The sequence below is a fragment of the Corvus cornix genome, chromosome 11 (genome assembly GCF_000738735.6).
Source record: "Corvus cornix cornix isolate S_Up_H32 chromosome 11, ASM73873v5, whole genome shotgun sequence".
Taxonomy (NCBI): domain Eukaryota; kingdom Metazoa; phylum Chordata; class Aves; order Passeriformes; family Corvidae; genus Corvus; species Corvus cornix.
This window is the reverse complement of record NC_046341.1, coordinates 15570586-15597619: the sequence shown is the minus strand read 5'-3', so window position 1 is coordinate 15597619 and position 27034 is coordinate 15570586. Positions and strand designations below refer to the sequence as shown.

Below are 27034 nucleotides of genomic sequence, written 5' to 3'. Positions count from 1 at the left end.
AGTCTTGAGCTTATTTTAGATTCACTTGTGTGATAGGCCCACAGGGTGCTAAGCATCCTCACGTCTCCATTGTCTTAGGAATACAGGGCACACCTTAGCCAGAAAAGCTGGGACTTACCGTGGAGCTGGATCCGCCACCTTGGGAAAGATTCTCCCACCCTCCTGGTGTGGGGGGAGGAAGCAGGGGGACCTGTTCTGTCCCCGCAAAGACAAATTGCAGCAGTCGTGGTGGCTGGGGCACAGCCAGAGCTTCCTAATTGCTCCCTGCAGGCTGGGAGCCCCCCGGGCTGGGCTGGAGCGGGCACTGCCAGCAGGGGTGGCACCGACCCTGCTCCATCCCTGCAGGAGGAAGCGTTCCCTGAAGGGCTGGGGATGCTGCTGCTGCTGCATCCTGACCTTAGCTCAGTCCCGTTGCTGATACTCCGTGCTATCTGTTAGATTAGCTAAGAAAGGTTCAGATATACTAAGGTGGGATTTTGCACTTCTTTTACACCAGCATGAGGAAGAACAAAATTCGTAGTGTTGGACTCCGTTTCATCAATTTGTATAAAAGAAAGAATCCTTAAGAAATTGTGTTGCTTTCTTGCTTCCAAACAGTAAATCATGCAGAAAAAAAATTTTAAGTAGTGGCTATGAGATTGGGAAGTCTAAGAAGCTTTTACTGCTTGGGAGCTTTGACTATTAAAAATTGATAAATTGCCATTGAAATACAAGCAGCTCCACAATATGATAGATCAAAGTTCATTTTTTTCCCTAATGCAGAGTTAACATGAGCAGGCTTACTTTTTGCTCATCTTCTTTGCAGATCAAAAACATTCCTTTCTTTTTATTTGAGTGATCAATTTACTAGAAGAGCCCAATGTATATGTTGTGACTGCAGTAAAATTCTTATTCACAAGCCCTTAAGTACTAATATAGCTCGCTGGCATTATGCAAACCTTAGTACATCTCAGCACTGCTGTCCAAAGTGGATAGTGTGTCTCCTCCACATAACACAGGTGCAAATTGATTAGTTATAGTTCGTGAAGTGATATTTCTTAAAATATTTTGACCCCGTTATTAAAAAGCTAACTCTTCTCAGTAGTACTTCTACATTAAGTTAGCAGAAAGACTTCAGAATGTTGTGTTTTAGTGGATGGTATTCCATAGAAAGGACTCAAATGACTGAATGTAAACCTTGGAAAGACACTTTGCTAGTAACTTTTTTAGAAATCTATTAATTGCATGTCAGTGTAGCTATATGAGTTTTTCTCTTTTGTGTATTAAATATCTCTTATTACTTTCTAAGCATCTATAAATCCACTCTGTGGCAGTTTGTATTTTTTGAAAACCTTTTAAATTAAGTAACACAAAAATATGTAATGAACATGCAACATTAAACACTTTCAAGGGCAGCAAATATGATCACATCCTTCAGAAAATATTTCTAAAATGTGTGATTTCCAACCCACTAACTTACTTGTAAGTTGGGTAAAAGCTGCAGTTGATAACAAGGTCTTGTGTATCTGGATCTTTGGGAAAACAGTGTCTGCCAGTATAGCTGGAAGAGACAGACATTTCTATTTTTAAGATAGTTCTGTAAAGAAAATCCTCTGTGGGTGTCCACACTTGGCAGCTGATCTCAGGCCTGGCATGGTGTGCACACACTGCCACAGCTCCCATCATCCCAGGAGGAGAAAAGTCTTGCATGTGGCCCCAAGAAGGTTCAATCCTGGGGAGCACGTAAGCACAAAATTAGTTTTAAACTTAAGGGACAATATATAAGTTAGATATAGACTTTGCTAAAAGATGCAGGATGAAATACATATATTATAGGAGGGATATAGTGTGTGAAAATAAACTGTATGAGAAAGCATCTATAGATAGCTGGGAAGGTAATAAAGGAATCCTTCGATTTCAGTTCAAGGAAAACTTAAATTTACTGTATTTTATTTCACAATAATCCTTCAGTCGTCTACCACAGTTTGTGTCTGGCCATGAAATTTTCATCTATGTAGTGTTATTCTTTGGCATGTAAAGATTTACAGTCTCTGAGCCTGATTTGGCTCATCTTGGTGCTGATGACAGAAATTCCAACTTTGCTTTCAAAAGGCATGATTGAACCAGTTAACATTTCTTTCAGCCTTGCAGAAGGACATATTGCTTATTTTGTATCTAAAGTATGCCAAAACAAAATTAAGACGCTTTATGAACATTGCACGGTAAGTCAGAGGCACATATTCCTAAAACTCAGCATTCCTTCCCGCCTGCCTCTCCCTTCCCTGTTGCCCTGTGGTGGCGGGGCAGGTGGCTGCAGCCGCTCTTACCCTCAGGCTAAAACCGAGACCGCTTACGGCGGTCAGGCACCGAAGTTTAACAACTCACTCTGCACTTAGGGGGAGAGCCCATAATCGTCCAGCTCCGTGATCTACGTGTTCTTTATGATTGGTTCACGGTTTCCCCTCCGTATTTTATGTATCAAGTTGTTAATATTCATTTCCCTTAGTTAATATGTAGAAGTTCTAGAAACTTCTATGCTACTTGAACCGCCATTGGTTCCTTTCCCAAGTCCCGCCTCTGTGTTAATCCCATTGGTTCCCTCAGCTTCAACCCTGTCTCTTTCCCCTTGTCCCATTGGCTGCATTCCTTATCCCCGCCTTTCCATCCCCCCTATAAAATCCCTGGCCACACTCAGCGTTTTTGGCTCCCCCTTCCGGGGCTTTACAGCTCTTAGTTCCTGATATCTTCCCAATAAACCTTCTCCGTGGAACCCATATGAGGAGTCCCCTCCCTCTTTCTTCCTCTCTGCCTGTGCACACCCTCCAGTCAGCCAGGAGAAGCTCCATTGGGTGAGCAGCTCACTCTCTACCATTTTCGTGTCAGTGCCGCTTTGTACCAGAGGGTGCAGCTGGACCTCCGGGCTTCTTCTGTTGTGGCTAGCCTGCAACCCATCGCCCTGTTTTATACTGTACTTTTGATAATGTGTCTGCATTCCCACAGCAATATTCTTCTGGCACATCATAACGCAATAGTTTTGAAATATGCTTTTCGTGTGATGTGTGAAAACATAAAATCTATAGATGTGCAATATACATGGATAAAAGAATTCCATATTACAATATCTAGCTACAAGCATAATAAATGGAAATTGATGAAAAGGGAATCTTTCTACTGCTGGGATTTTAAAGAATTAGACAAATGTGTATAGTTCAAATAGGCAGAATTTCTGCTTCTTGTCACAGAAAGAGCGATGAACATGTATCAGAAGAGAAAATCAGCTGCTGCTTGGTAAGTACCCTATGATTTTTCTTGACTGCTGCCATTTGGGCCCTACCAAGTCCAGTACTTACTGTGCTGATCAGGCTGCTGGCTCCTTCTCTGTTATTAGATCACTCAGAAAGACAGTTTTCTTAGAAAAACTAAAATTATGCCAATGCAATACCATCTCTTCAGAAATACTTTTATTAGTTCATTTACATTTCAAGCTGGAGCTAAATCAGTGTATTGGTGGAGACAATTCTTGGTCCAGTCTTTTCATGATGGAGGCAGAAGAGATTCCTAGAGAAGTGACACTGAATGCTGTTTTTCTCTTAGTTTTGTAGGCAGTCCCTGGATAGTGCAATATTATGTGAAGCAAGTCTTTGTGATCTATATATTTACGCTAAGTGATTTTAATTCTTTTTTTTGTTACTGTTTTAAGAGTAGTAGCAGTAGTAATAGCAGAGGTAGGAGTATTATTGGCAGCCCCTCTGTCCAAAGAGCTCATTAAAGGACAGCACTCTGGAGATGATGCCCTATCTGACTGGAATCAGCAGGACACAGGAACTGCGTCCCATATGATGAATAACAAAAGAAAGGGTAGTTTACATTCTTTGATACATTTCTGCTCGATTAACCCCCAGTGGGATTTTACCCCTCCAGTCACATTTTTTTGTTCCTCTAATCTTCTTTTGTATTTGCTCACTGACCCCGAGCATGTATTTGACTTGTGACCCTATTTCTGTTAATAAAATACAGGCCATCTGACCAGCATTCACACCACTCCACTACAAGGTGATGATTACCTCATTGTAACTGCTGGGAGTTAGCAACTCGCAGGGTAAGGCTGGTGGTTGGGTGGCCTGGAGATAAGATAACCAATGAAGGCAGCAGAAGCAGTTCTGAACTGTGCCTTCAAAACCAAACTGCAGATAATAAACTCCTTCAAAATACCTAATTCTATCCATAGAACTGCATCCCTCCTTATGTATTGTTCAGCTATTAATTAGTTGATAATGTTTAGGGGATCATGGCATGACAAAAAACAATTATAGCTATAATGTGGAAATTTTCAGTATCCGTATGGGTGGTAGCTTATAAAATCAAAATTACCCCATTTCCATTTTGAGTTATCAATTATAATTATATGTCTCATGAAGAAAAAATACATCAGCACTCAGTGGCAATAATTTCAGTATAGTGTTTTGAGGCTAAATTAACACCGGAAAGCATAGGTGATCTCTTTCTAAGCAAAGTAATATTTGTTTATAAAGCACTAGCAGAAAAGTAGGGCGGGTTTTTTAAAGAAAATACGTAGTAATGAACTTACTCATGCTTTCACCAAATCCTTAAACCATGAATCTTATGAAAGGCACTGCTAATTGTGTGTTACATGAAAAAGTCATGCCAAAGCCATTTATCAGATATGTAATCTGTGTCTCTGTTTTGTGACAGGAAGCCATTATTTCCACTGAAAAAACAAATCTGTTAAATTTGAACTATTAGATTACAGCAGGGTTAGGGCTGCTTCTGTGCTGTAGAGTCACATCAGGGTCACAGCCCAGTTCTTGAGATGTACTGCAAGAGCTTCATATCTGATTAAGACAAAAAACTGATAAAAATGTAATGCAGACTAACAATATGGAATTATCTGATGCAGTTTGGGGGGATAGGGGCAGGGGGTATAACATCATTCAGTTTATTTGCATATGTTTGTTCTTTCTACTGAAATCAATCTCTTTGAAGGAAGCAAGAAAACTTTAGAAAAAGAAAATATTATTAATGCTGGTAAGAGAACACAGAAGAAAATCTTTAGTAAACATTTCTTTTCTAGTGTTGATTATCATTCTGTCTAATGTTTATTTTCATAGTTTTCTTTGATCCAAACACAAATAACAATAAAGTTAGCTTCATTTCTTTGAACTAACAAAACTATAATGTGGCCAAATTTGGAACAAATTTTTAAGTGGCTTTTTTGTTTTTCTTCAAAGCCACATACCAGATTTATAGAGTAGATATTTGCATAACTTGCACTCTCTCCTGTATAGGAATGTTTCTATGGCTAGCAGTGATTTATCTGCTGTGGGCCTCCCTCTGCCTTTCCTGGAAGGCTGAGGGCTCTGAGCACCTGGACACACACTCAATACCAGTCCAGGGAGCGCCCAGGGCTTTGGGTCAGGACTCACCCCATGTCTCATGGAAGTTGCTGCAGTTTGTAGGGACTGACTGTAGCTCTGTGGGGCTGGCTCATGGGTGTAAGCCCAGAATGTGTCATTCCACCCTCCCTGCATCCCTAGCCCAGCCTCCACTGCAGCCAGTGAGCAGAGGGGCAGGGCAGGATGGCAGAGCACCAGGGCCCTGCCCATGGGCACCTCTGCCCAAGGGGAGCCCAGGGCACAGGTTCTACCTTTACCAGCTGCTCCCATCAGACTCTGACAGACGATTGTGTGCTGTAGACTTGGAAACAACCACATTCCTAAGGTAAATATTGTGCAATTGGAAAATGCGTACTACACTATTTACCACAGTGCTTGAAGTTGAGCCTGCGTTGCTGGGGGTATTTTAGTCTGTATGTATTTAAAAACTCTGCCAAATCACAGATCTGCTCAGGAGACCTGGCAGCACCTGCTGAGGCAATGGTGAAGAGTCTGTATCTGTGATGGGAAGTATCTCTGTCACCCTCAGATTACAGCCAGCATGTATTCTGGCTGTTCAGTGCAGCCCTCCTGCATGCAAATACTGGCCCTGAAAGTGGTGGAAGTTATGAATAAAGAGCACAAGGTCCAACCTCAGTCCATCAGCTACAGAAAAGCCATATGCTGGATAAACCGACTGCTTTAAGTTTTTTCAGGATATGATAAAGAAACATGAGAGATTCTCAGATTCTCTAAAACTCAATATGTTTTTTGCTTTCCCATTACATCCCTGTGTTTGTCCCCCTGCTTAGCCTGGCTGAACAAGGGCATCCAGTCTAATGATTGATTGCCTCTGAGAGCACGTCCAAGTTTCGTTCTTAAATCAGCCAGCATGTGGTTGATGACAGGGACAAAGCCAACCCTCATCACTCCCTAAGCAAATAATCTTCCTCTTTATTGTACACTTGATGAAATTATGATTTCACCATTGAAAGAAGTATCGGAATTTCCACCAGGTTCAGGTGGATTTGGACGTTGACTTCTAGGTGCAAATGGCTTCTTAAAGGGTTACTTTTAAGTAAGTAGGTGTTTCAGTTCTTCAAAAGGTTATAAAAATAATAGCAAATGCAAATAACATGACATCAGGTATTGCTAAAAAGTGTCACTAGCAAATGGGTGGTTTTAAGGTTAAATCAGAACTAATCCCAGTGACTGCAGGTGACTCACACTTGAGTAAGAATGAAAATTTGGGTTTTCAACTGTGTAGAAGAGTTTTGGCTGAGCCTTTTAATTTTCGTTGGGGAGGGGGGAGGTGAGGTGGGCATGTTGTTAGTTGGGAGTTTTGGGTTTTTTAATAAATAGAAATCAGTTGTTAACTTCTGTAGTTTGTTCTAGTCAAAATAAAGTACTTCTGTTCCTAGAGGAGGGAGTTCTGAAATGGTACCTAAAGGTCCTGCCTAAATGTGCAAAGCCCTTCCCTTTAAAAGATCATCTCCACTAAAAGCACAACCAAAAAACACTCCTCACTTAGTCTCCTCTTTTTTTTTTCTTTCTAACACTATGAAAACAGGAGAAACAGAGCTGATACTTTAATTATTGTGCAGTTCACTCCATATGAATATAGTTAGTAATATGGGACCGAAAAAACTTCACACATCCAGGCTCTGTTTCCTCAATTGCTGGCAGAGGTAGCGTAGGCACAAAGCCCAGAATGAGTCCACAGCAACATCCACTGAAGATGTCCCAAGGAATAAAGCTTGCAAAGTTAGAGAGCTTCAGAATACCCATCTCTTGACAGAAGAGTGTGAATCAGAGCACTTCCAAAAGTCATTAGCTTTACATTCTTACTTAATTTTAAGTAAAAGTACACCGAAGTGCTCACGTGCTAGAAAAGGCTCTTCCTATTTTTTGTTATGGAAGGAAACAGAACTTTGGCATGGAGAAGCAGAGTCCCTTGTATTTCCTCATCCCCAAGACTGCTCAGAGCTAAGCACAAAATTGTTCTCCATGTTCTTCCTTCCTCCCTTTTTGAAAAAAAGTGTTTCTACCTTGCATTTCAGCTAAAATGAGCAGAAAGCCTTGCAGATGGGTGTAGAAACATCTGCCTGAGCCTGCAGAAGCCTGAAAGAGCAGCAGTGAGAGGTATAATGCTTGGAAACTCCAGAGGGTTGGCTATGCCTGTGTGAAAACTCAGCATGTGTTACAGCTCAAAATAAATGGGAGTCCATGTACAAATAAATAGTATATAGCTTACTGTAGTGATGGCTGCATTTTGGAGGGGTGGTGTTTGGTTTTTAATATGCAACTAAATAATATTTAATGTTCTATTATTTTTATGTTCAGGTAAAACAAAATATTTGCAGTTATTGTGGGAATATTGCCACCGATGGCCCAGGCTGAGGTGGGTGCAAAGCTTTTGTGGTGCCTGGCAAAGGATGTGGGTGATGTCCTGGCCCAGGTAATTGGTGTAGAATATGTCTGTCTTGAAAATTCTTCTTCAGAATGTAGCACCACTGTGCTCTTCACATCCAGAGACTGAAACAGGAGCTGTGCCTCAAAACCCTTGTGTTGTATAGTCCCATGTTAATTCCTCTTCCTTTATCTCCAGTAATTTTCCTATGGTGAGTCTGGTCTCTCCCTTCTGCTCAGCAGGGGGGTGGTTGTTTTTTTCTTTGTTCTATTAACTTTGTCATAACTATTATCTACTATATTCACATAACAACCACTATCAAGCTACTAAACAGTTTTCAAGTAAATTAAATCCCCCTTTTTAGAACAATAAGGAAAGGGTTTTACTAAATAAATACATAAAGCTTCTCTTAGATCATGCAATAAGGAAACTGAATATAGAGCTAAAGTTTCCAGAGCTTGGGAGGACAAAGGAGCAGTTTACTACAGAGCTTTTTCCCAGCACTCAGAGCTCTGATAGTCCTTAGAGGAAATAATAATTCTTTCTCTTTGTCACTCTTCTCTTGGTTTCTTTTGTTGTTTAGGATTAAAAAAATAAAAAGTGTAGGTACTACTTACAAGGCAGCTTCCTTGATGTTTCTGGTAGTCCAACCAAGGGACAAGATTGTGTGTATAGGAAGGGGAGATGAACAATTCATCCTGTAAAGGAATTAAAAACAAAAGTGGAAATCCATTGTAAGAAGAGTGGTGGGGATTATAGCTGCATGCTTTCACTAATGACTTTGCAAACATTTAGCCAGAGATAGCCCAGAAATCCAGTTGCACTTTATTTAATATTCAGATAAGGACCATTCACCTGCTGTTAAGCTACAACATCTACAATCATTCTTTGAATACTGATAATTATGTGAAGCAGACTCCCCTAGAGGCTGGTAGTCTAGTCTGGATTCACCTGGAATACAAAGATGAATAATATTGCATATTACATGCACCCAAGTAGTTGCAATTTATAGAAATGTCCATTTATACTCCTGAAAAAAAGATGTGTATTTCCCTAGGGGTACAGTATATGATGATAAAAACCTGTGTGTGGGGACATTTTGGATTGTAACTCCTAGCGTGCCTGTTGATTAATTAATAAACAAATAAATCATTATATTTATCCAGATATCTCACTCTGAGCCCATAAAAGAGAAAATGTTAGAAATGAATTTTGTGTGCCTCGCCATAAGGAAGGGTTACTCAGAGAAACCAGAAATGAGTACGAGAAGTGGCATCCAAATGGCTCCAAGTTGATGTGTGTGCACATTTTTAAAAGATGAGTAGCATTATGAATCTGCTCTCTTTGCCTCCTCCTTTCCTCCTCTTTCTCCCATCAGGTGCCTTGTCCTTGTTCTCCCCTCTCATTTGCTGATGGCTGATAACACCTTATCTCCACCAGGGAAGCAACCGGGAAGTTTGCTCCTTCCTCACAAGACTGAGGGTATAATTAGAACCACGCACCTGCTCAGTCCTCCGGTGACTCAGTTAGTCTACATCCATGTCAAAATCCATGCTGTGAGGGTAATTTGATCATCTCACTTACTTTTTTTCATATACTTTATATGAATAAGCCACCAGAATAAGCCTCCATTGAGTTGGTTCAGTTTAATCTCACAAATTTGTGTCAACTCTTTGTTGCTAGAAGAATTTTATCATTTGATCTCATGGTTACGCTTTAGTAGACCTTTGTACTTATTTTATTTCACTCTCCAGAGTAAAAAATTCCATTTTTGTGTCAAAATCATCTCTTTATTATTATCTATTTATATTTCTGTGATACTTACAGACTTCAACTGAGATCAGGGTCTTGTTGTACGAGACAATACAGAAACACGCAATAAAAGAATTCTGGTCCCTGGAGCCTTGTAAGCTGAATAAAAGCTGGGAGAAGGGAAATATTGCCCCCATTTTACAGATGGGAAAGTGAAACTCTGACAGTCTTTCTGTACAACGCAGAGCAGTGTCAGACAGCAATAGTGAAGAGAGAGTTCTGAAAAAGCAACGAAGTCCAGAAACTGTGCAAAACAAAGGTGGATTTAAACCCTATTACACTGGCAAACATCCATGCAAGTTCAAATAAGTTATAGCTGTACACTGGTTTCATTTGCACACTGAGCATCCCAAGGCTCCCTTGGCCTTCTCCATCCTTTGTCTCCCAGACCTCCCTTCAAAGGCAGATGACAACATTTTTTGATGCTACTGCCTTAGGCTCATAAGAGTTAGTTTGCCACTGCTTCCTCTAGCACTTAAAAAAAATTTACCTCGAGCCCTGCGATGCCACAGGGGTGTCAAATCTCTCTGACTGCAGCAGCTTCCAGGCTCAGCAGAAATACATCAAGGCTCTGTTAGACTCTCCTTCCCAACATCCGAAGGGTAATGCAATCTTTTTGTCCTTGAACTGAGCCTGGAATCTCCTGCATTAGAATACTTTCCCTCTGCTGCTCCCAGAAGACCCTGCAAGATCCCAGGGAAGCTGAAGTCAACTGAGGATATTCACTCAAGACCAAGCAGCAGAGCAGCACTTTGGTGTTCCCTGGAGACAGCAGAAAGGAGAGGAAATGATAAGTTCACCATCTCCCTTTCAGAGATGACTAAATATAGGAGGGGAGCCTGCCAGGAAAAGGGGGTGAGGGGTGCAGCAGTTTGTACAGAGGTGCTTGTGCCCCCCTCAGATCTGCTGAGCTGCTGCAGACATTGGCACACCAGCCTGCTGAGCTCGGTGTGCAGAGCCCCGTGAGCCAAACTCTTCACCATTCCAACTGTACCACTACAACACTGCCTTCTGACTAAATACCGGTTCAGACTAATTGTGAAGGATCAGATAACAGGAAAATATTTCTATTTGACAGTCTACTATTTTTCAATTGTTCCTCTGTTACATATCTAAGTAAACATTTGTTCCACTTATCATTTCTGAGCAAAAGACATGAATCATTTGACTAGTAAAACCACAACGACAGCTGTTGCTTATTAGAAACAGTCATCTTGTTCAAGGGCCTGCTATGGAGGAGTTCTTCAGGAAACTGTTTCTGCTTTTAGTGCTTTACAGTGCAATGAAAGCAAAGTTGTAGAAATTAGGGCATTTTTGTTTCACTTACGTGATTGGCAAAACACCCAGGCACATACACACACACACGAAGCAATCATTACAGCTGAGCTACAAGCCCCCAAGAAACAGGAAAATACTCACTTAAGAATACTACTAATGATATAATACTTATGGTCTTTGTGGCTTTTATACAGAGCTCTACATTATAGTGAAACAAAACCAGATTTAAGGGTCCCTTGGTAAGCAGGTTGTATGTTTGGGATTTTGGTGTAGGATATAATATTTATACCAGTTATTATGCATGTACCAGAAATATGTTTTGCCATTCATGGTTTTTCCAGCTCTCAGGAACAAATTAACCTTGGCTTCATAAAATCCCTAGAAGCCAGTCATCAGTGGTCACTACTACATTACTCTCAGAACAAGCTTCTTGAGTCAGTGACTTAAAAAAAAGAAGAATTTAAAAAATTCTGGTCAGGATGGAAAAAGCAGGGAAGGCAACAAAATACTTTTTAAATTAGTGGAAACAAAATAGGGGAAAAAAACCTTGGACCATGACGAAATCAAAAACAATTAAGTGAAACCGAGTCAGGTTAGACATAAGGATTTTTCCCTTCCTGGAGTGCTGGTTCAAAGGCATTCTAGATCATACGGGCCAAAATCTGATTGTTTCTGTGACCTGTATGGAACAAAATTGTGTTAAACAGAGGCCTAAGAGCTGGGCATTTTATCAGACAAAATCACTGGAATGGTATACCCTGTATGATGCTCTTTTTGTCAGCTTGGAAGGGAGAAGCCAAAGACTAAATGAGCGTAGAGACTGCCCTGATCCCAGCAGAGCAGAGGGGAGGAACCTTGGCAGGGCAGTGGAGAGATGCTACCAAGTAGTCTGCTCAGCTAAATAGCAGAGCTTGTGGTTTGTGGCTGTTACTTAGATACCTTTCAAACCTGCAAAATTAATTTTAAAACATTAAAGAAGAAAGAGTTAAAATAATATCATTTTAAAGGATTGTTGGATTATGGCAGAAGAAAAGGAAAGCAAAACAGGAAAGCAATGGAGAGAAGCGAGACACTGAGGAGGCAAAGCTGAGGTTTATTATGGGTTAGAAATCTGCAAAACCAATTCAATAATAGCATTCAACGAGGTTTCTAGAGATCTTCTCCTGCCCTTCATTCACCCTCACAACGCTCACTGATGGGAGTCAGCACTTCGCTGCAACTGGATATTTAGAAGTCATCTGTACTGTGTAACATGCCTGTTCTTACTAATCTTAGTCAAGTAAGTAGTCCATCCTCATGTGTCATCCCACGAAGTCAAATGTGCTATTAGCATAAGTGATGATTACTTACCCACGTGAGGTCCTGCAAGGCTGGGGCTCCCGGCATCAGTACACTTGACATGGCAGTCTTTCTATTGTAATTTTATAAAATGGGGCCCAATTCAGTTCAGAGGTGCCTTGAGGAATAAGCTGAACTTAAACGGGTGCTCAGTCCTGTGACTGGACCTCTAAAAACCATTCATTGAGTGAATACTAATTAGTCAGAGGAGGGTTATTAAATTATAGACTCGGTTCTTTATCGTTGCTTAGAGCACGATACCCTTGCAAGTGCCTGAGCAAAATAATGCAAATCCAAGCACGCAGAGAGGGAAGTTAAGGTGTGATTGCTTTCCTTGGTAAAAACAGGGACTGCGGAAATGTCATTAGTAAGCAGGACAGAGAATCCGTACATGTCAATGGGTAAATTTTGCTCCAGAAGACTGCAATGCACTGAAAATGGACAATACTGGATACTGTAGAAAGCTGCATCTCACAGCTGCACTGGGATGGAAAATCTCCCTCCAGACAGGTGGATGGAAAAGGCCTGAACCAGAACCCAGACAGTGGAAATCTGAGTTGGATGAGCTCTGAATCAGGCCCTTCCTGAGCAGGCACCCTCAGACACCCTTGACAGGGCTGAGTTCTGGAGGATTGTGTAAAGTAACACACTCAGCATAACATCCTAAACTGATCGGTTATCCCCAATGAAGTGCTCAGTGCAAGAAGGAAGCAATCATGTCCCTCTCCTAGGGAACAGCACCTCGTTGCTGCATGGATACATCAGGAAGAGATTTCACTCATGCTAAGCACATGATTTTAATGTGTTACAGGTATTTCTAACAGCTGACAGTCTCTTGCTTTTTGGATTTCTCATAGCTTTTCGTTCTTTACCTAATTTCTGAGCAGCTCCCAGCCTGAGTGGCTCCTGTGTTCTTTCTGAACCTTGGTTGTAAGATCCTACAGCTCTCACAGCATTTACATATTTTGTGAATACTGCAGCAATTCCTTGTGACCTTTGTGATCATCTCCTTAATTCATAGTTCTCCTGATTTCCAAAGTGTAATGGATGTAGGAAAATTTTGGATTATCATTTTCTAACCAACTAAGTCTCTGCTCTGCTCTTTGCTACATGTGATCTGCTACAGTTACAGAATGCATGAGTAGTCTTCTGTGTTTGTTGGGTTTTTTTTAAAAAAACTGGATCATTGAAAAAGTCTTAATCAGAGGTACAAAAAATACTGCCCAGCTGTTAGAGGGTTTGGCACAGTAGATCACAGCAGATTCAGTCTAACATTTGATCTTTGCTTTGCTGGCTGTATCTGTTAAAACAACCTGCTGTTTGTGTGCTGCTGCACTTCGGCTTTCCAGCCAGGTGTTTGTGAAGAATTGCATTTATTCAATTAGTACATAAATGATTGCCAAATTATGTATACTAATGGCATATATGCAGGTCAGTCCCGTGCCGTCACACATGCAAAGTGCATTTTACACAAGGCATCACTTAGACTTCTGGGGGTAGGACTAAAATCTGAATATTAAATGGCAAATTGATCCTCACTAGATGAACAACAAAGAATCATCATTGTCAATATTAGTGAAAAAGTGTTAATTTTTTTTTATAGTTGTCTGGACAGCATAAGTTCTTATTCTGTTAGATTTGTAATGAAGTTCAGACATTTTCAGGGTTTTGAGGCTTTTGCGGTCTCATGCCTTTGTACAGCCTAAGAACGTGCCCACACTTTAGCCAGCAGTAATCCATGTGAAGTCATGAAAAAGGACTTTCATGCATGAAAATTAAAAACCTTTGGAAAAAGCTTGCTTGATCAGATTTTAAAAGATTTCAACATCTGTATATGTCCACCATTATGTTTAAAATAAGCATTTTTTATTTGCTAGCAATCCAAGGTTCTGATTTTATTTTGATTTTCCCATTAGCCTGGCAGTTTAGCCAGTAAAATCCTTTTTATTCTTCCCACTGGAGTAACAGAGAGAAATGCATTTGGTTCTAGTGGATAGTAGTTGATTTCATTATCATATTATAGAAAATAAAGATTACAATTCCAAATGATTTTGCCTGCAGTCCACACACTAACCATGTAAATGGCAATATGTGGAGAAGTTGACTACATCATAAAAAATTTACTTCCTGCAAGGATTTTCTTGAATTGGTTTCAAAAGAATCTGCTGTTTGGTCTCTTTCCTGTACTGAAATTCTAGAGGGTAGCTGCATTATGTTCATGTAAAACATGAGAAAGGAAAAACTCACTGAACTCTTTCTTTCTGCTACCAAACATAACTGTAGCTTAGAAAAGGTGCCTGAAATCAAAACTCTAGACAAATACAAGATGTGTGCATTTTAAGATAACCACTAATGGAAGGTGAAATACTCTTCTCCTTCCCTTGGCTGTTGTGAACGAAGTGGCAAAGGTTGCATCTAATGATGATTTGAATATTCTGCCAACAGTTGGGGATATTCTGCCCTTGCCAAAATAAATAAATAAATAAATAAATGCTTCCAACTCCCAGAGCAAATGCCTGTAAGTCTATAGAAAACAAATTAGAAATGTGTTATTCTCAATGAAAAAAGTCTCCACAAGAGCTATAATTTTATTTTTTTTTAGTGCACAGAATAACATAAATCAAAAGAAGCAATAGTCTACCTTGTGTTTTGACTACTTTGACCCTCTTCAACCCCTGCCAATTTTTATCTCATTTTTGTTTAACTTTGTACATCAGAGTTTAATTTTAAACCTGGTCCTGAAGACAGTGATGTATAGGGTACATCAAGTATAGCTTAAATTACCCTCTCCCCAGTGATTTGAAGTTGAGGGGAGGGTCTTACTCCGCAGCAGGGTGGGAAAGAGAAATGGTCAGATGTTGCCCTTTGAACCTGACCACCCTCAGCTACAGAAACATTTATGCCAGAACATCACTTATTGATTTTATTATATTTTAGGATCTCTTAAAACTGTTGGTGAAGTTTGCCATATATTAATTTTTGACACATGCATATAAAAACAGAAATATGGGTTGAGCAGAAACTATAAATATAGACAACACTGCCCAATAAACTTACATCCTTTAACTTACAGATTTCTATTTCAGCTGATCATTCTGAGCAGCCTGTCTTTGAAAATAAATATTACCCTTCTGATAAGCTAACCAATTTGAAGATTGAAGCTGCATTTGAGGATTAAAGTTTTTCTTATTTGATTATTGTTGTGTCTTGTAGCAGTAGAAGATAAATATTAATAGAATGTTACAGCCCAATTCTGCCCACTTTACTTGTGTGAGCATTTCATACCATGAGACCGAACGAATTATGCAGGATTTGGCCCTTAAACTCAGCATTGACTGCTCTGTTTCCTCAGTCCACTAAGAATAAGTCTCCCGTGAAATGTTACATGTACCCGGCAAACTCCTGAAGCCACTGCTGCCACAGAAAACTCTCGCTGATGGGTAGCTCTGAGAACTCGCCATCCAATTATGTACCACTGAGCTGTGTATGTGTTTTTAGTGAGGAGAACAAAAACCACAAGAAGCGCTCTACAACAGACCACAAAATGGGTTTGGCACCTGTATCTGCTCGGAGCCGAAGTTTCGGAGTTGTGCTATCACATGGCCTGCTGACCCCGGGAGAGCCAGGCTGACCTTGTCTTACACGCAGGAGTCTATTGCTATGGCTCCCCTGGGAGCACAAACCAGCTGCAAACTGCTGCAATGATTAACCCTTATGTGTTGTAGATGTAGCATCAAGTCATGGTAATAAAGCTTTCACTGCATAACAGATCTCTTGCTTTGTAAATTGTTACTCTTATCAGCTGCACTGGAGGATGTTACCCCTTTCCTGTGAAGCATGACTGCTGTGCTGCTCACTGGAAAGGAGGCCACATCTATAGACTGGGTGATATTTATTCAATTGCTTTGAGAACAATGCAGAGAACACACTTTGTTTAAGCTAAAAATGCAGTGTGTGAAAACAAAACAAAAAAAAAAACCCACCATGAAATACTCATACATATGAAACAATATATTAATTAAACTCCAGAATGCCTGTAGCAGATTTGAATCTGGGAATGCCAGATTTGCTATAACAGACAACTGCATTGTTCTGTTGAGTCCAGGCTCCCATTCGTAGAAGTAATTTATACCTAATGTTTTGTAAAAATGCAAACTCTTCCAGCCTGTGACTCACCTGGACAATTACAGAATATTGCTGTTTGGCTGGAAACAGAATGTTTATAGCAATCAGCATTCACCTCCCCAAAACGTAAGCAGTGTAAGTCTTATTTTGTCATGCACTTCAAATATGAGACCCAGTTCTGTGCTCTCCTGTTTGCCAAGCAGCCAAGGGGAGTTGGGAGCCCATGTCAGCTAAAATCCAAACCTCAGGCCCGTGAACGGCCCCTGGCTTCCTCAGAAATGTGATGCCTTTTATCTCAGCATGCTCCCTGCCCTCCAGCTCTTCCCTTGGCAAATCTATGGCCACATCAAGGCGCTGAAAGCAAAGGTGACTTTAATGTAAGCCCCAATATGACACGATACTATCTGCTTTAGTCTGCAAAGAGCCAGAAACACTGTCTCTGGGAGATGGAGGGTCTGTGTGTGTCACAAGGGCTGTCACTGCCCACAGTACCTAGTTCAGAGGGACTTTCCAACATTCCAAGAGCCAAGAAAAGCAAAAATTACTTGTTCAACGTATCCAGCCATGGAAGCAGCAGTTCTATGTGGTTTAGGGCCACAGGACTGTGGTCCTTGGTATCACTGTCTCTCTACAGCTCAAAGATTAGATGGACCCAGAGCATTGCAGGGCTCTGTCCACAGCTCCCGGGGGCAGTTCATAGTTCTTACACACAACCTTTTTCAAAGGATAAAACCAGCTTCCAGGATTAAGAAAAAAAATCCCTTTGGTATAAGTAGTGGGGAAAATAAGTTCAATTTAAGGAAACAAAAATTGGTTTCCCTAAAACAACTGAGGTCTTACACGTTTTGGGAGAGGATATTGTTGGGGACTGCAGTACATTCATGTCACTAGCTGCAGATTGAGAAAAGATACTGGGAAAACTTTTCCAGCTCAGGAGTGACAACTAGGAAGGAGGCTATAGTGAGGATGGGCTTCCTTGCAAGATTCCCTAGTGTTCAGAGGGAGTGAGTTAATGCCCTTTGATAAGAGGAAAATTAACACCACTCTGTGGTACATGACTCATCCCCTTCTCCACATCTTTCAATCACATTACTTCAGCCTGCCCTAATTAAACACAGGCTGATCTGCAGGAGCCATGCTTGGGCCGGCCAGGCCAGGGCTGTACCAGGTATTCTTTATTTCTTAACGAGGAAGAAGCTGCTCTGGACTAATGATGCTTTGCTGTTTGGTGTCTGGATTCATCTGCTTGAAAAACAGTGCAGATAGTTTTATTGCAAAAGTTAGGCTAGAGTGGGTTGTTCCTCACTCATTAGCACTGGGAGCATTTTGCTACAGGGACTGCAGATGAAAGCAATGAGTTTATTCCTCTTTCCCCAACTCCACCTCCTTAGGCAAATCAGTGCTGTTATTTTAACTCCAGCAGCTAAGAAAAATACTATCAAAACCTCACTGAGTCCAGCAACAGTAACTATAGCTAGAAGGACAGTGACCAGACAGTTAAACTGGCTAAACAGGGTGGGAGGGGCAATAGCTTCACTCACTCCCTCATCAACTCCAGTTGCTCCTGTTTTTCTCTGAGTAGCCAATGTGGTCTCATAGGTGGAGGCTGTTGGCCTCTGAAGGGAGCAAAAGTTGCCTGTTCCCTCTTTGGAGGATGGGGGAGGGTTTCTTCGTGTTGGTACCTTGTGTCCTGCCTGGGTCCTGCGGGTGTGAGAGGCTAGTGAGGAGGAGGAGGAGGTAGCCATGAGCTCCAGCTGCTGTGGGCTGTGTCCTTCTCTGCAGCTCTGACTTTGGAAGCTGGGGAGGCCCTGTGTGCCCTTTCACATCTCATCCCTCCTCTGGCTGTTACTCCTGTTTCCAAGATGCTGTTGCCCTGATATTTGGTTATTCAAAGAGGAGAAAAAAGCAACACATTTACTGAAATTATCTGGATATTATTTTGTTCTCTTGTGGGGTTTCTTGTGTGAAGGGGGTATCTACTCTATTAACTCCCATTAATATCAAACCTCTACTATTAATAGGGTTTGCATATGGAAAGGAAGAGGATTGACCTTTAAATTCATTAAATAAAGCAAATTTTAAAAAATAATTTTAGTTAAAAGCACTAGTGTGATGAAAAATAGAAGAACAAATACAGAGACATCAGTATCTGGGCTTTCGTTAACACTAACGAGCAAATTATTGCAAGGGAAGATTTGCATCATTGGAATACATATTCCAGCCTCCATACTGATATATGTGATGCGGGGTTATCTTTGTATGGCTCCTCTTCCAGAATATATTTTCTTCTTATAAAATAGCCTCTTTTTAACTCCCATTGGGGACCTCCTTATAAATGAGGAACTGGTCCTCAAGGGACTGGCCTGTATAGAAAAGTGTGTTGTTTAAAAAAAAAAAGTGCATATTAGAATACTAAGCAATATAATTAGCCCATTTCTTTGGGTTTTTTTAGAAAATCTTAAAAGGTATAGCCAAGTTTTAATTAAACATATTCTCTGGATGTTTGAATTGTGTAAGAATTAGAAAATCCTGTTGTATTTTAGAGGGATTAGTTGCATCAATTTAAGGTTCTGGCTCCAATCTCCACTATGCAGCCAGATATCACCACTGCTCTTGCAAAGCAGGTACAGTGCTCTGAGTGAGGTTTGGCTACAGAGCTGGGGCCACAAGCTGCCCCTCAGATGGGCATTCTCAGCCCGTGGGTGGCAGTGAACACATTCATCTTCTAATCTTTTACATGGGAGTAAGCAGAGGTTCTCTATACCAAAACTGGCTAAATCTGCAGATTCAAAATATTACTGCTCCTAATGATAAATATTGATTTACACGTGCTGAAAAGCTTCTGTTTCCTTCCCAGCAAGGAGTCTAAAATGTAATTAGATGAGCAATGCTTCTACCACCCTATCACTTTTCGAGGCTGAGTCTTGAGGCACTGAATGTCCAGTAGTCTCTGGATCTCCACTCTGCTCATAGGTCTTATCCCACCCGTGTCTCAGCTTTCTGACACAGCCCTTTGTAAAGTACTTTGAGATGCTTGGATCAAACTTGCTGCCAGTCCAATTAGTATTAATCAGTATTTTGTGCTATTTTGTTATGCAGCTCAGTCTATAAATCCAGATATTTATTCTGTTTCTGTTCTACCTCAGGCCCCCACAAGTGGGAAGAGGTGAAACAGTTCAGGTTATTCTTCTCAGAGCTCAGCTAATGTCATCTGCTGAATACAGCCCTAAACATCTGAAGCTGGTGAAATTAAATAAAGTGTGAGCATCCTTTGGTCTGGAGCTCTTTGCCTTCAGAACAATTACTCATGGTAACCTTAACAATGTATATTAAGGAAAAAAAAATCCTCATAGAAGAATGTTGTGTTAGGATGGAGCTCTGCCTGATATTAGAACAATTATGGAGCAGATGCATCCACTCCGAACAAAGTGACCTTTTCATCGAGTTACAAAACATTAAAGGTTAAAGAATGTTTGAAAGGAAGTTAATACTTTTAAAACATTAGAAAAAAATGCCATTCTTTCAGGACCTGACCAAAATCAGTGGGAAACTATGAGATGACTGTTTAGGCACATCCAGTCATAATTTAAGCAACTCCTATTACAGAAGGATATTTTAAATAGTCTGTTTTCTTTTACAATTAGAAGTGCTTTTTGGAAGAAGATTTGATAGGAATAAATACTCAGTGACAGAAAGCTGGTTAATTGCAATTTTAAAGTCACATTCCTTTCTTTCCATTGTGTACAGAGGAGAACAAAGAGGGGGAATCAATGGTGGTGTCAGATTTTCTTAGTTTCCACGTCTCACCTGACCCGGGCGGTGCAAACCCCAGTGCCCAGCTGGGGAGCAAAGCGCTGCGGCTCCGGCCCCGCGCTGCCCCCGCACACGGCGGGGCCGCGGCCGCTGCTCGCCAAGGGCCGCCCGGGAGGGGACGAGTGCCCGGGACCGCCCCGGGCTGCGGGACAGCAGCGGGGCGGCTGCGCCCGCCCGGGCTCGGGGCCTGCTTGGTGCGCCCGCACAGAGGATCGCAGTTATTTCTGTGAATTTTTCTCGGCGAAGGGCTGAGGGTGGGGGGGATGCCGGGCGCCGCACACGCTGTTCGGCCCCGCACACGGTCCGCATCCCCCGCGCTGTCCGTGTGCGGGGAATTCAGTGCAGCCCCCCCCGAGCATCTGCCGGGCACTCGGGGCTTCGGGATTTACGGCCCGACGGCCTCGCTGGGGCTGGTTTTGTGTCCGTGTCCTGGCGGCCCGCACGGCCCCGCTGCGGGGTCAGAGCGCGGGGGACGAGGAGGAGGCGGCCCGGGGCTGCGGCCGCGCCTCCGGGAGCCGCTCGCTGTCCCAGGCCCGGCGCGCGTTCCCCCGGGGTTCCGAGCTCCGCCCGCACTTTGGGGCGGCTGGAGCGTTTCCCTGCCCCTGGCGGTCAGTGGGGCCCGGAGCGGGCCCGGCGCCGGATCAAGGTGAGCTACTGGAAGATGGGCAGCTTCTTACAGATAAACTTCCATGTGCAAGCGCTGTGTGCAAAACCCGCCAGGGAAGGAAGTTTCTATGAAAAAAAAAAAAAAAAAAGAAAAAAAGAAGGATTTTGCTCGGACTTAAGTTTTATCAACTTCCCACTTCAAGTATTTTTTCCTTTTTTTTTTTTTTTTTTTTTTAAGTATATCTGAGCAAAACAAAATCTTCATTGCATTGAGGCACAAGTGGTCAGTAGAGGAGCAGCCGTGTCAGCTGTGCGATGGGAACTTTCAGGTGATGCGAGAAATAAGTGGGGAATCCCTTCCACTTCTCCGGGATCCTCCAAATGCCTTTCAAATTAGCCAGCCCTGAGGATCACTGCCAGGCTCCACAAAGGCGTTCCCAAAGCCTGCAGCCAGTAAAACTTTGTGTAGGTAAAATTAGCTAAAGCCCTTCTATTGAGACAACAGCCTTTGTTGTCACATGTGGTGGAGTTCCAGGATCTGTAACTATTTTTCTTAAAAGGTTTTTCCCTACTGCCCCGGTGAATGCATTACGCTACAGTAGCTCTGAACGGTATCGCTTATTTCCTTCGAAGCAGCGGCCGGTTGTTTCTTCAGGGACCCCAAGTCCTTTCAAGGGAGGGGAAAAAGTGATGGCTGAGCGGGACTGAATCGCGCCGATAGATCTTATTTTACATCAGCATCATCTCCAAAGGGCGCAGCCCCTGGGAGCGCGGCGAGTGCCGGGGCGGGCGCTGGCCGGGCCGAGCGGGGCTCAGCCCGGGGGAGATTCGACTGGGTCGAGCGGGAGCCAGGACAGCTCGGTGGCCTCATCCCTTCTCCGTCCGAGAGGGAAGGCAGAGCCCACGCCACTGACCGCAGGGACGCGCCGGGGCCCGGCTCTCCGGGCAGCAGCAGCGGCATCACCCCGCAGAGCTGCGGCCGGGCCGCCGCTCTCGGTGCCCGAGTGTCACTGGGAACTTGTTGGCCCCGGCAGGGGAGGGCGGGCGGTGCTCTCCGACCGCCGCGGGGCCCCGCGGAGAGGAGCCGGTGCTGCCCCCGGCGCTGCCGGGGCACCCAGCGAGCACCCGCCGCGGAGCCGGGCACCGCCCGCCGGGCACCCCTGGCTGCGGGGCTCGCTCCGGGGCGCCTGCGGCGGACCCCGGACCGGGCCGGCCCGCTCGGTCCCTCAGCGCGCCCTGCGGCTTCCTCGGCCGAAGCCTACCGCCCCCACCGCTCCCCACTGTGCTTGGGCTTTTTCTTGGGGGGATGTATTTCTGATATCTGGGGTTGGGTGGGGAATTGCTGTCAACTCCAGGCAGAAGCGAATCGATTCGGACAAGCTTACTTACAGTTTAAAATTAGGTTTCCAAATATGAGGACATTGAGAGTGTTTATACTTTCCTATTTTCCCCGTGCTCTTCCCGAAATGCCTGGTCCTAATCGCAGGGACACAGCTATTCCAGTTCTGATTTTCTGGGGCTTATTACATGTCAGAACTGTAAAAGTCCTCTGGACAATTTACAGACAAAACATCTGGTTCGTTAAAGCAAAGCTACTGGACTAAGACAAACAAACTTTGCTGCTGTGTAAATTCACTTACCCAAACAATTTACATTCAAGCAAAGATTTTAGCCCGAAGAAAAACTTTTATTCATTTGTATTCAGGAGGTTTGGGAATTCACAGGCATTTAAAAATAATTTTGCTCTAATAAAGTTATGTAGATATTACAAAATGTCTTTGTTCTCTTCTCAGATCATTATCGCTGCTATAATGGTTATTGACAACACTTTGTATTTTACAGAAGCGCAGTATCGTTTTCGGGCGTGGGCAGTGGGGTTTTTAAACAAACTTGTCAGATCCGTATTCATCTGGTCCAGCCTTAATGAAAGCTGCTGCTTCTTTGTTCTTCGCCGGGAGAAACCGAAGTACTTCCCGCATTTCGATGGGTGCCGCTGAGGCGCGGGGAAGGAGGGAAGGCTGTGCCCTGGCACAGAGGGCAGCGCTGGCTCCTCGGGCAGGGGGTGCGGGCGGTACCGGCCGCGGGCCGCCGCGTTCTCCCCGCCCGGGGCCGGCCGGCGCCTCCGTGGGGCTCCGGCGGGCCGCCCGTGCCCGCGGGGGCTGCACGGGCCCGGTGAGACCCCCCAGCTCCGGACCGACCACCGGGGCTCGCCCCCCGGCCCCAGCCGCGCCGCCGCCCCCCACAGCCGCTCCCGGGCCGCGGGCAGCGCTGCCCTGCCGCCGGCGGCTCCAAAGGCCCCGGCTTGCTGGTGCCCGGCCCTTCCCGCGGGTCCGGGGGCACTCGGCTGGCGAGGACCGTCAGGTCCCCATCGGTTCATCTGCCCCGCTCGAAGGGGAGGCGCCGGTAGAGCTGGGCCGGAGCTGGGGCGAGAGGAGAGCGGTCGGTGCCGGGGCCGTTCGGTCCACAGGACTGACCCCCGGAGAGCTGTGAACCGGTGCGAACAGCGAGTGAGAGCAGCCACACGGGCACCTCGGCGCACGCCGCTCCCTGCCTTGTTTGTAGTGAGCAAGTGGCGAAACATCAACACGCTGCTCGGGAGAGAACAAGGTTAAAGCTCGGCTAAAACACACTGGCTTCTAAGAGGCAGCTGTTCCAAGTTTGCTAAACTTCCTCACTGATCCTCCCTGGCCGTTCCCATAACTAGAAGTTAATTCCAGTGGTCCTTTATCGGCTCAGCCGCTGTCTCCACTCGGGCCGGGGGACGAAAGAGGTGTCTCGGGCAATTGGTGGCGTTTTGGTGTAGAGGAATGGTATGAGCAGTGAAAATATACACCAAAGAAAGGCAGTAAGCAGTGCCCAGATGGGGAAGATAAAACATTCTTAGCTGGTGGAAAGTTCAGGAGTGATGGTTATCTGATTATGTGACTTATAAATAATTGGTACCTTGTTTTAAAACTGCCGGGAAGACCGAGCTTAGGGCTGAGCCTCGTGTGCTGAGTCTTTGTGGATGGAGTACAGCCATCGATTTTGTTGCGTTATGTTTGGAAATGTTACACTTCATAAAATTACGTATTCTGGCTCTCTGGAATAGACTGTGACCCCCAAAGAAGCCGACACATATGAAGGAATCTGAACTTCCCTCTGTAAATCGTCTGATAGAAAGCTCAATAGATTTTTTTTTTTCTTCCTTAAAAATATATCTATAGTTAACAACCAAATTATTCCACAACTTCCTGAGCGTTTTGGCAGTGAGAGTTGTGAATGTGTAAGTGCAGTGCATGTGTCGGTGTGCACGAGTATCTGCTGCCTTCCCCCCTCTCTCTCACACACGAGAATTATTATTCCTAAGTGAACTGAGAAAGTTCCTCCAATTACTGTTTACGGAAAGTTTCACTTATTTCATTCCCTCCCAGCCCCAGCTCGGCGCACCGGAGCGAGCCCATCACCCTCCGCTGCCGGCGTGTGTGGGCCGCCCTTTGCAGAGCCAGGTAAGCGCTGTTGGTTACACAAAGCTCCCCACGCAGCGGGGCCGGGGACTGTCTCGCGTGTTTGTTTGTGTTGGTGACAGCGTTCAGCTGCTGAGGTGCCACCTGCCAGCATCCTCCGCGCAGGCTGTGCTGCGGGAGGCAGAGCTCTGCCTGGAAACCTGTTCAAACACAAATGCCCCCACACGCACAAATCCATGCACACGTGCAACCGAGCGCACCCGCGGGAGGAGGCTGCGCACCCGCGGAGCCGCGCCGGGGCCGAGGGGCTCGCACCCCGCCGGGCACCCGGCCCGAGCCCGGCAGCGGGCAGGGGCTGACATCCATACCCCAGGCGGGCTAAGCGTGACACAAAGGCAGTGAAAGATGAGCAGATTTAGAGACAGGGAAGTAGAAGGAACAAAGTTCTTGCAACTTGCAACCGCCCCAAAATTCGGGATTGGTCGCTGCAGCACGTTCCTCGGCATACCCCGCAGCCAGCAGCTGAGGAGGACCGGGATCGTCCCCGGCTTTGGAGAGGGCTCTCGCACATTTCAGAACAGCCTTTACAGGACTGCAGTGACTACACGCGCCGCGTCGTTTTAATTTTGCTGTAGTTTTCAGGGCGCTTTACCAGCGCCTGGTGGCAGAGCGACCTTCTCCGCACCCCGTGCGGCGAGCAGGAACAGAGCCGGCCAGGGCTCCCGGGGCTCTCGGCTGCCGAGGCTCGCGGCCGAGCATCTCAAAGTTTGTTTCAGCCTCTCCCGCTCCAGAGCTGGGAGGAATCCTCCATGTTGCGCAGCGCGGGCCGGCTCGGCCAGCAGCACCTAAGCCCGGGGTTCGCCTGTCGCCGGCTCCGCGCTCGATGCGGTCCTGCCGCAGCCATCGCCCCGCGGAGCCGGGAGCGCAGCCGGGCTGAGCGCGGGGCGCGCCCCGGCCCCCGTCCCTGTCCCTGCCCCCGGCCGGCAGCATCCTTCGGGGGGGGTGGGGGGCGTGAATTATTTAGGTTTTCTATTTCCTACTTAAAGGGGGAGGAGGGAGAGAGAATGAACGAGCTATTAACCGCAGCCGAGCCCTGCTTCCCGAGGCTGTCTAACATTTGTAAATACTTATGCTGCGGCTGGTCCCCTCCTCCCCGGTTAAGTTGTTTAGTATGTTGGTTATTTGTACCGAATCCCGGTCTGTGTAGTGTCTGATGTGTTGTCGTTGCAATGTGCAGCCAGGGTGACACTGATGGATGCGCCAATGGTGAGACGGACAGATGTTAGGGCGGATCTAGCGGCACGCACCGCCGCGGCGGCGAGCCCGCCCGCCCGCCCCGCCCGGGGCTGCCCGCCGCCCGGCCCCGTCCTGCCGCACGGCTCACCCACGCTCACACACTCACACACACAGGGCTTTTGGGGAGGGGGGGGACGTCTCGGTGTCGTCTCTTAAGCAGATCTGATCGCTCCTTCTGTGAGCAGATATTGTAACTGTGAGGAGCAACCAGCGAGTATCAATGAGATGGAACTGAGCGAGTTTGGCAGCAGAAGCGGCAATTGACAACTCACCATTTTCTTGTTTGCAAGAAATGTTTCGTTTTCCCCCAACAGTAGCAATTTCCCGGGGACTTTAGGCGACTGAGATTTTTTTTCATCCTAAAGATCAGCTTAAAAAAAATCAACTCATAATAATAATAATCAAAAAAAAAAAAAAATTATCCCCAACCTTCTCCACCCGTCATGTAAAGTGTTTGAATTTCCTGCAACTTGAAAGGGAAGCGAGAGCCCGAGAGCGGCACGGCGGCTTTATAGGATGTGAAGACGCAACAACATCTGCACTTAGTCAGGTATTTGGAATTATCCCAAATCTCGAAGAATGGGGGAGAGTGGAGATTTTTTTTGATCTTACCGTAAAAGTGAGCTCAGCCTTTTTTTTTTTTTTTTTTTTAATTCCTCCCCGTGAACTTTAAAAAAAAAAAAAAAAAGCTACTGGGTTTTTCTTTCCTTCTTTTTTTTTTTTCTTTCTTTCTTTTTTTTTTTTTTTTTTTTTTGGTCGTTGTTGTTGTTCCCTTGTCTCTCTTCCCTGCTCCCGGCGCGGGTCCCGGCGCGGGCGCGGAGCGGGGGCGGGAGCGGCCCGGGCCCCGCGCGCCCACCGCCGCCCCGGCCCTCCCGCGCCGCGCGGCCCCGCCGCCCAGGGATGCGCAATCAAACCCGCAGCACATCGATCCGCCGGCGCTCGCCGAACTGAGCGCGGTGGCTCGGCAGTGAACTTGGACCGAGAAAAAAAAAAAATTAAAAAAAAGACAACCAAAAAAACCAACAACAACAAAAAAACCAACTGAGAGAGAGAGAGGGGGGAAAAAAAAAATCAGCCCCCAAAACAGGGAAAGCCAGGGAAAAGTGCTCCTTCCCGAAGAGCCGGGTGCGTGGGGCGCGGGCGCTGCCCGCTCTTCGCCGCTCCGGCCCCCGCGGGGCGGGAGCAGCGGCTCCGCTGGCGGGGGCGCCGCCGGTAGCGGCCGCCGGCCGGGGCGGCCCCGACACCGCCCGCCCGCAGGCGCGGAGCGGAGCGCGGCGGCCGCGGCGCCAGCCAGGTGGGAGCCGGCGGGCTGGATGTGCCGGCGGGCGGGCGGCGCGCCGGTGAGTGCGGCCGGGGCGGGCAGCGGTGCGGGGCGCGGCGGGGAGCCGGGGCTGCCGCCGCCGCTGTCACCGCACGGGCGGCCGGGATGGAGCGGCGGCGCCGGGCCCTCCTCGCCGGGGGGGCGGGGGCGACGGGGACGGGGGGGGAGGGGGGTCCCATGCCCCGGCGTGGCGGGAGGCGATGGCTGCGGGGAGCTC

General features: G+C 45.5%; 1 protein-coding gene and 2 long non-coding RNA genes across 3 annotated transcripts; 1 reads left to right on the top strand and 2 right to left on the bottom strand.

Annotated features, from left to right (window-relative positions):
- Positions 1-1476: 1476 nt before the first annotated feature.
- Positions 1477-10164, bottom strand: LOC120410626. The gene is made up of 3 exons (XR_005602919.1): positions 10085-10164; positions 8400-8480; positions 1477-1711 (listed from the first exon to the last, which is right to left on the bottom strand). It is a non-coding gene; the product is annotated as an uncharacterized LOC120410626 (long non-coding RNA).
- On the top strand, positions 2485-15980 carry LOC120410627. The gene is made up of 2 exons (XR_005602920.1): positions 2485-2828; positions 3222-15980. It is a non-coding gene; the product is annotated as an uncharacterized LOC120410627 (long non-coding RNA).
- Positions 15981-22543: 6563 nt separating this feature from the next.
- Positions 22544-26136, bottom strand: LOC120410619 (translation initiation factor IF-2-like). The gene is made up of 2 exons (XM_039558598.1): positions 25769-26136; positions 22544-23342 (listed from the first exon to the last, which is right to left on the bottom strand). The coding sequence occupies exons 1-2, from the start codon at positions 25852-25854 to the stop codon at positions 22544-22546; spliced, it is 885 nt and encodes a 294-aa protein (XP_039414532.1). The 5' UTR covers positions 25855-26136.
- Positions 26137-27034: the final 898 nt, after the last annotated feature.

Coding starts and splice junctions, on each gene's coding strand:
- LOC120410619 (XM_039558598.1), bottom strand. CDS start 25,854: ATGAAAAAAAATCTCAGTCGCCTAAAGTCCCCGGGAAATTGCTACTGT. Junction 23,343..25,768: donor TTCTTGCAAACAAGAAAATG/GTGAGTTGTCAA, acceptor TCTCCCGAGCAG/CGTGTTGATGTTTCGCCACT.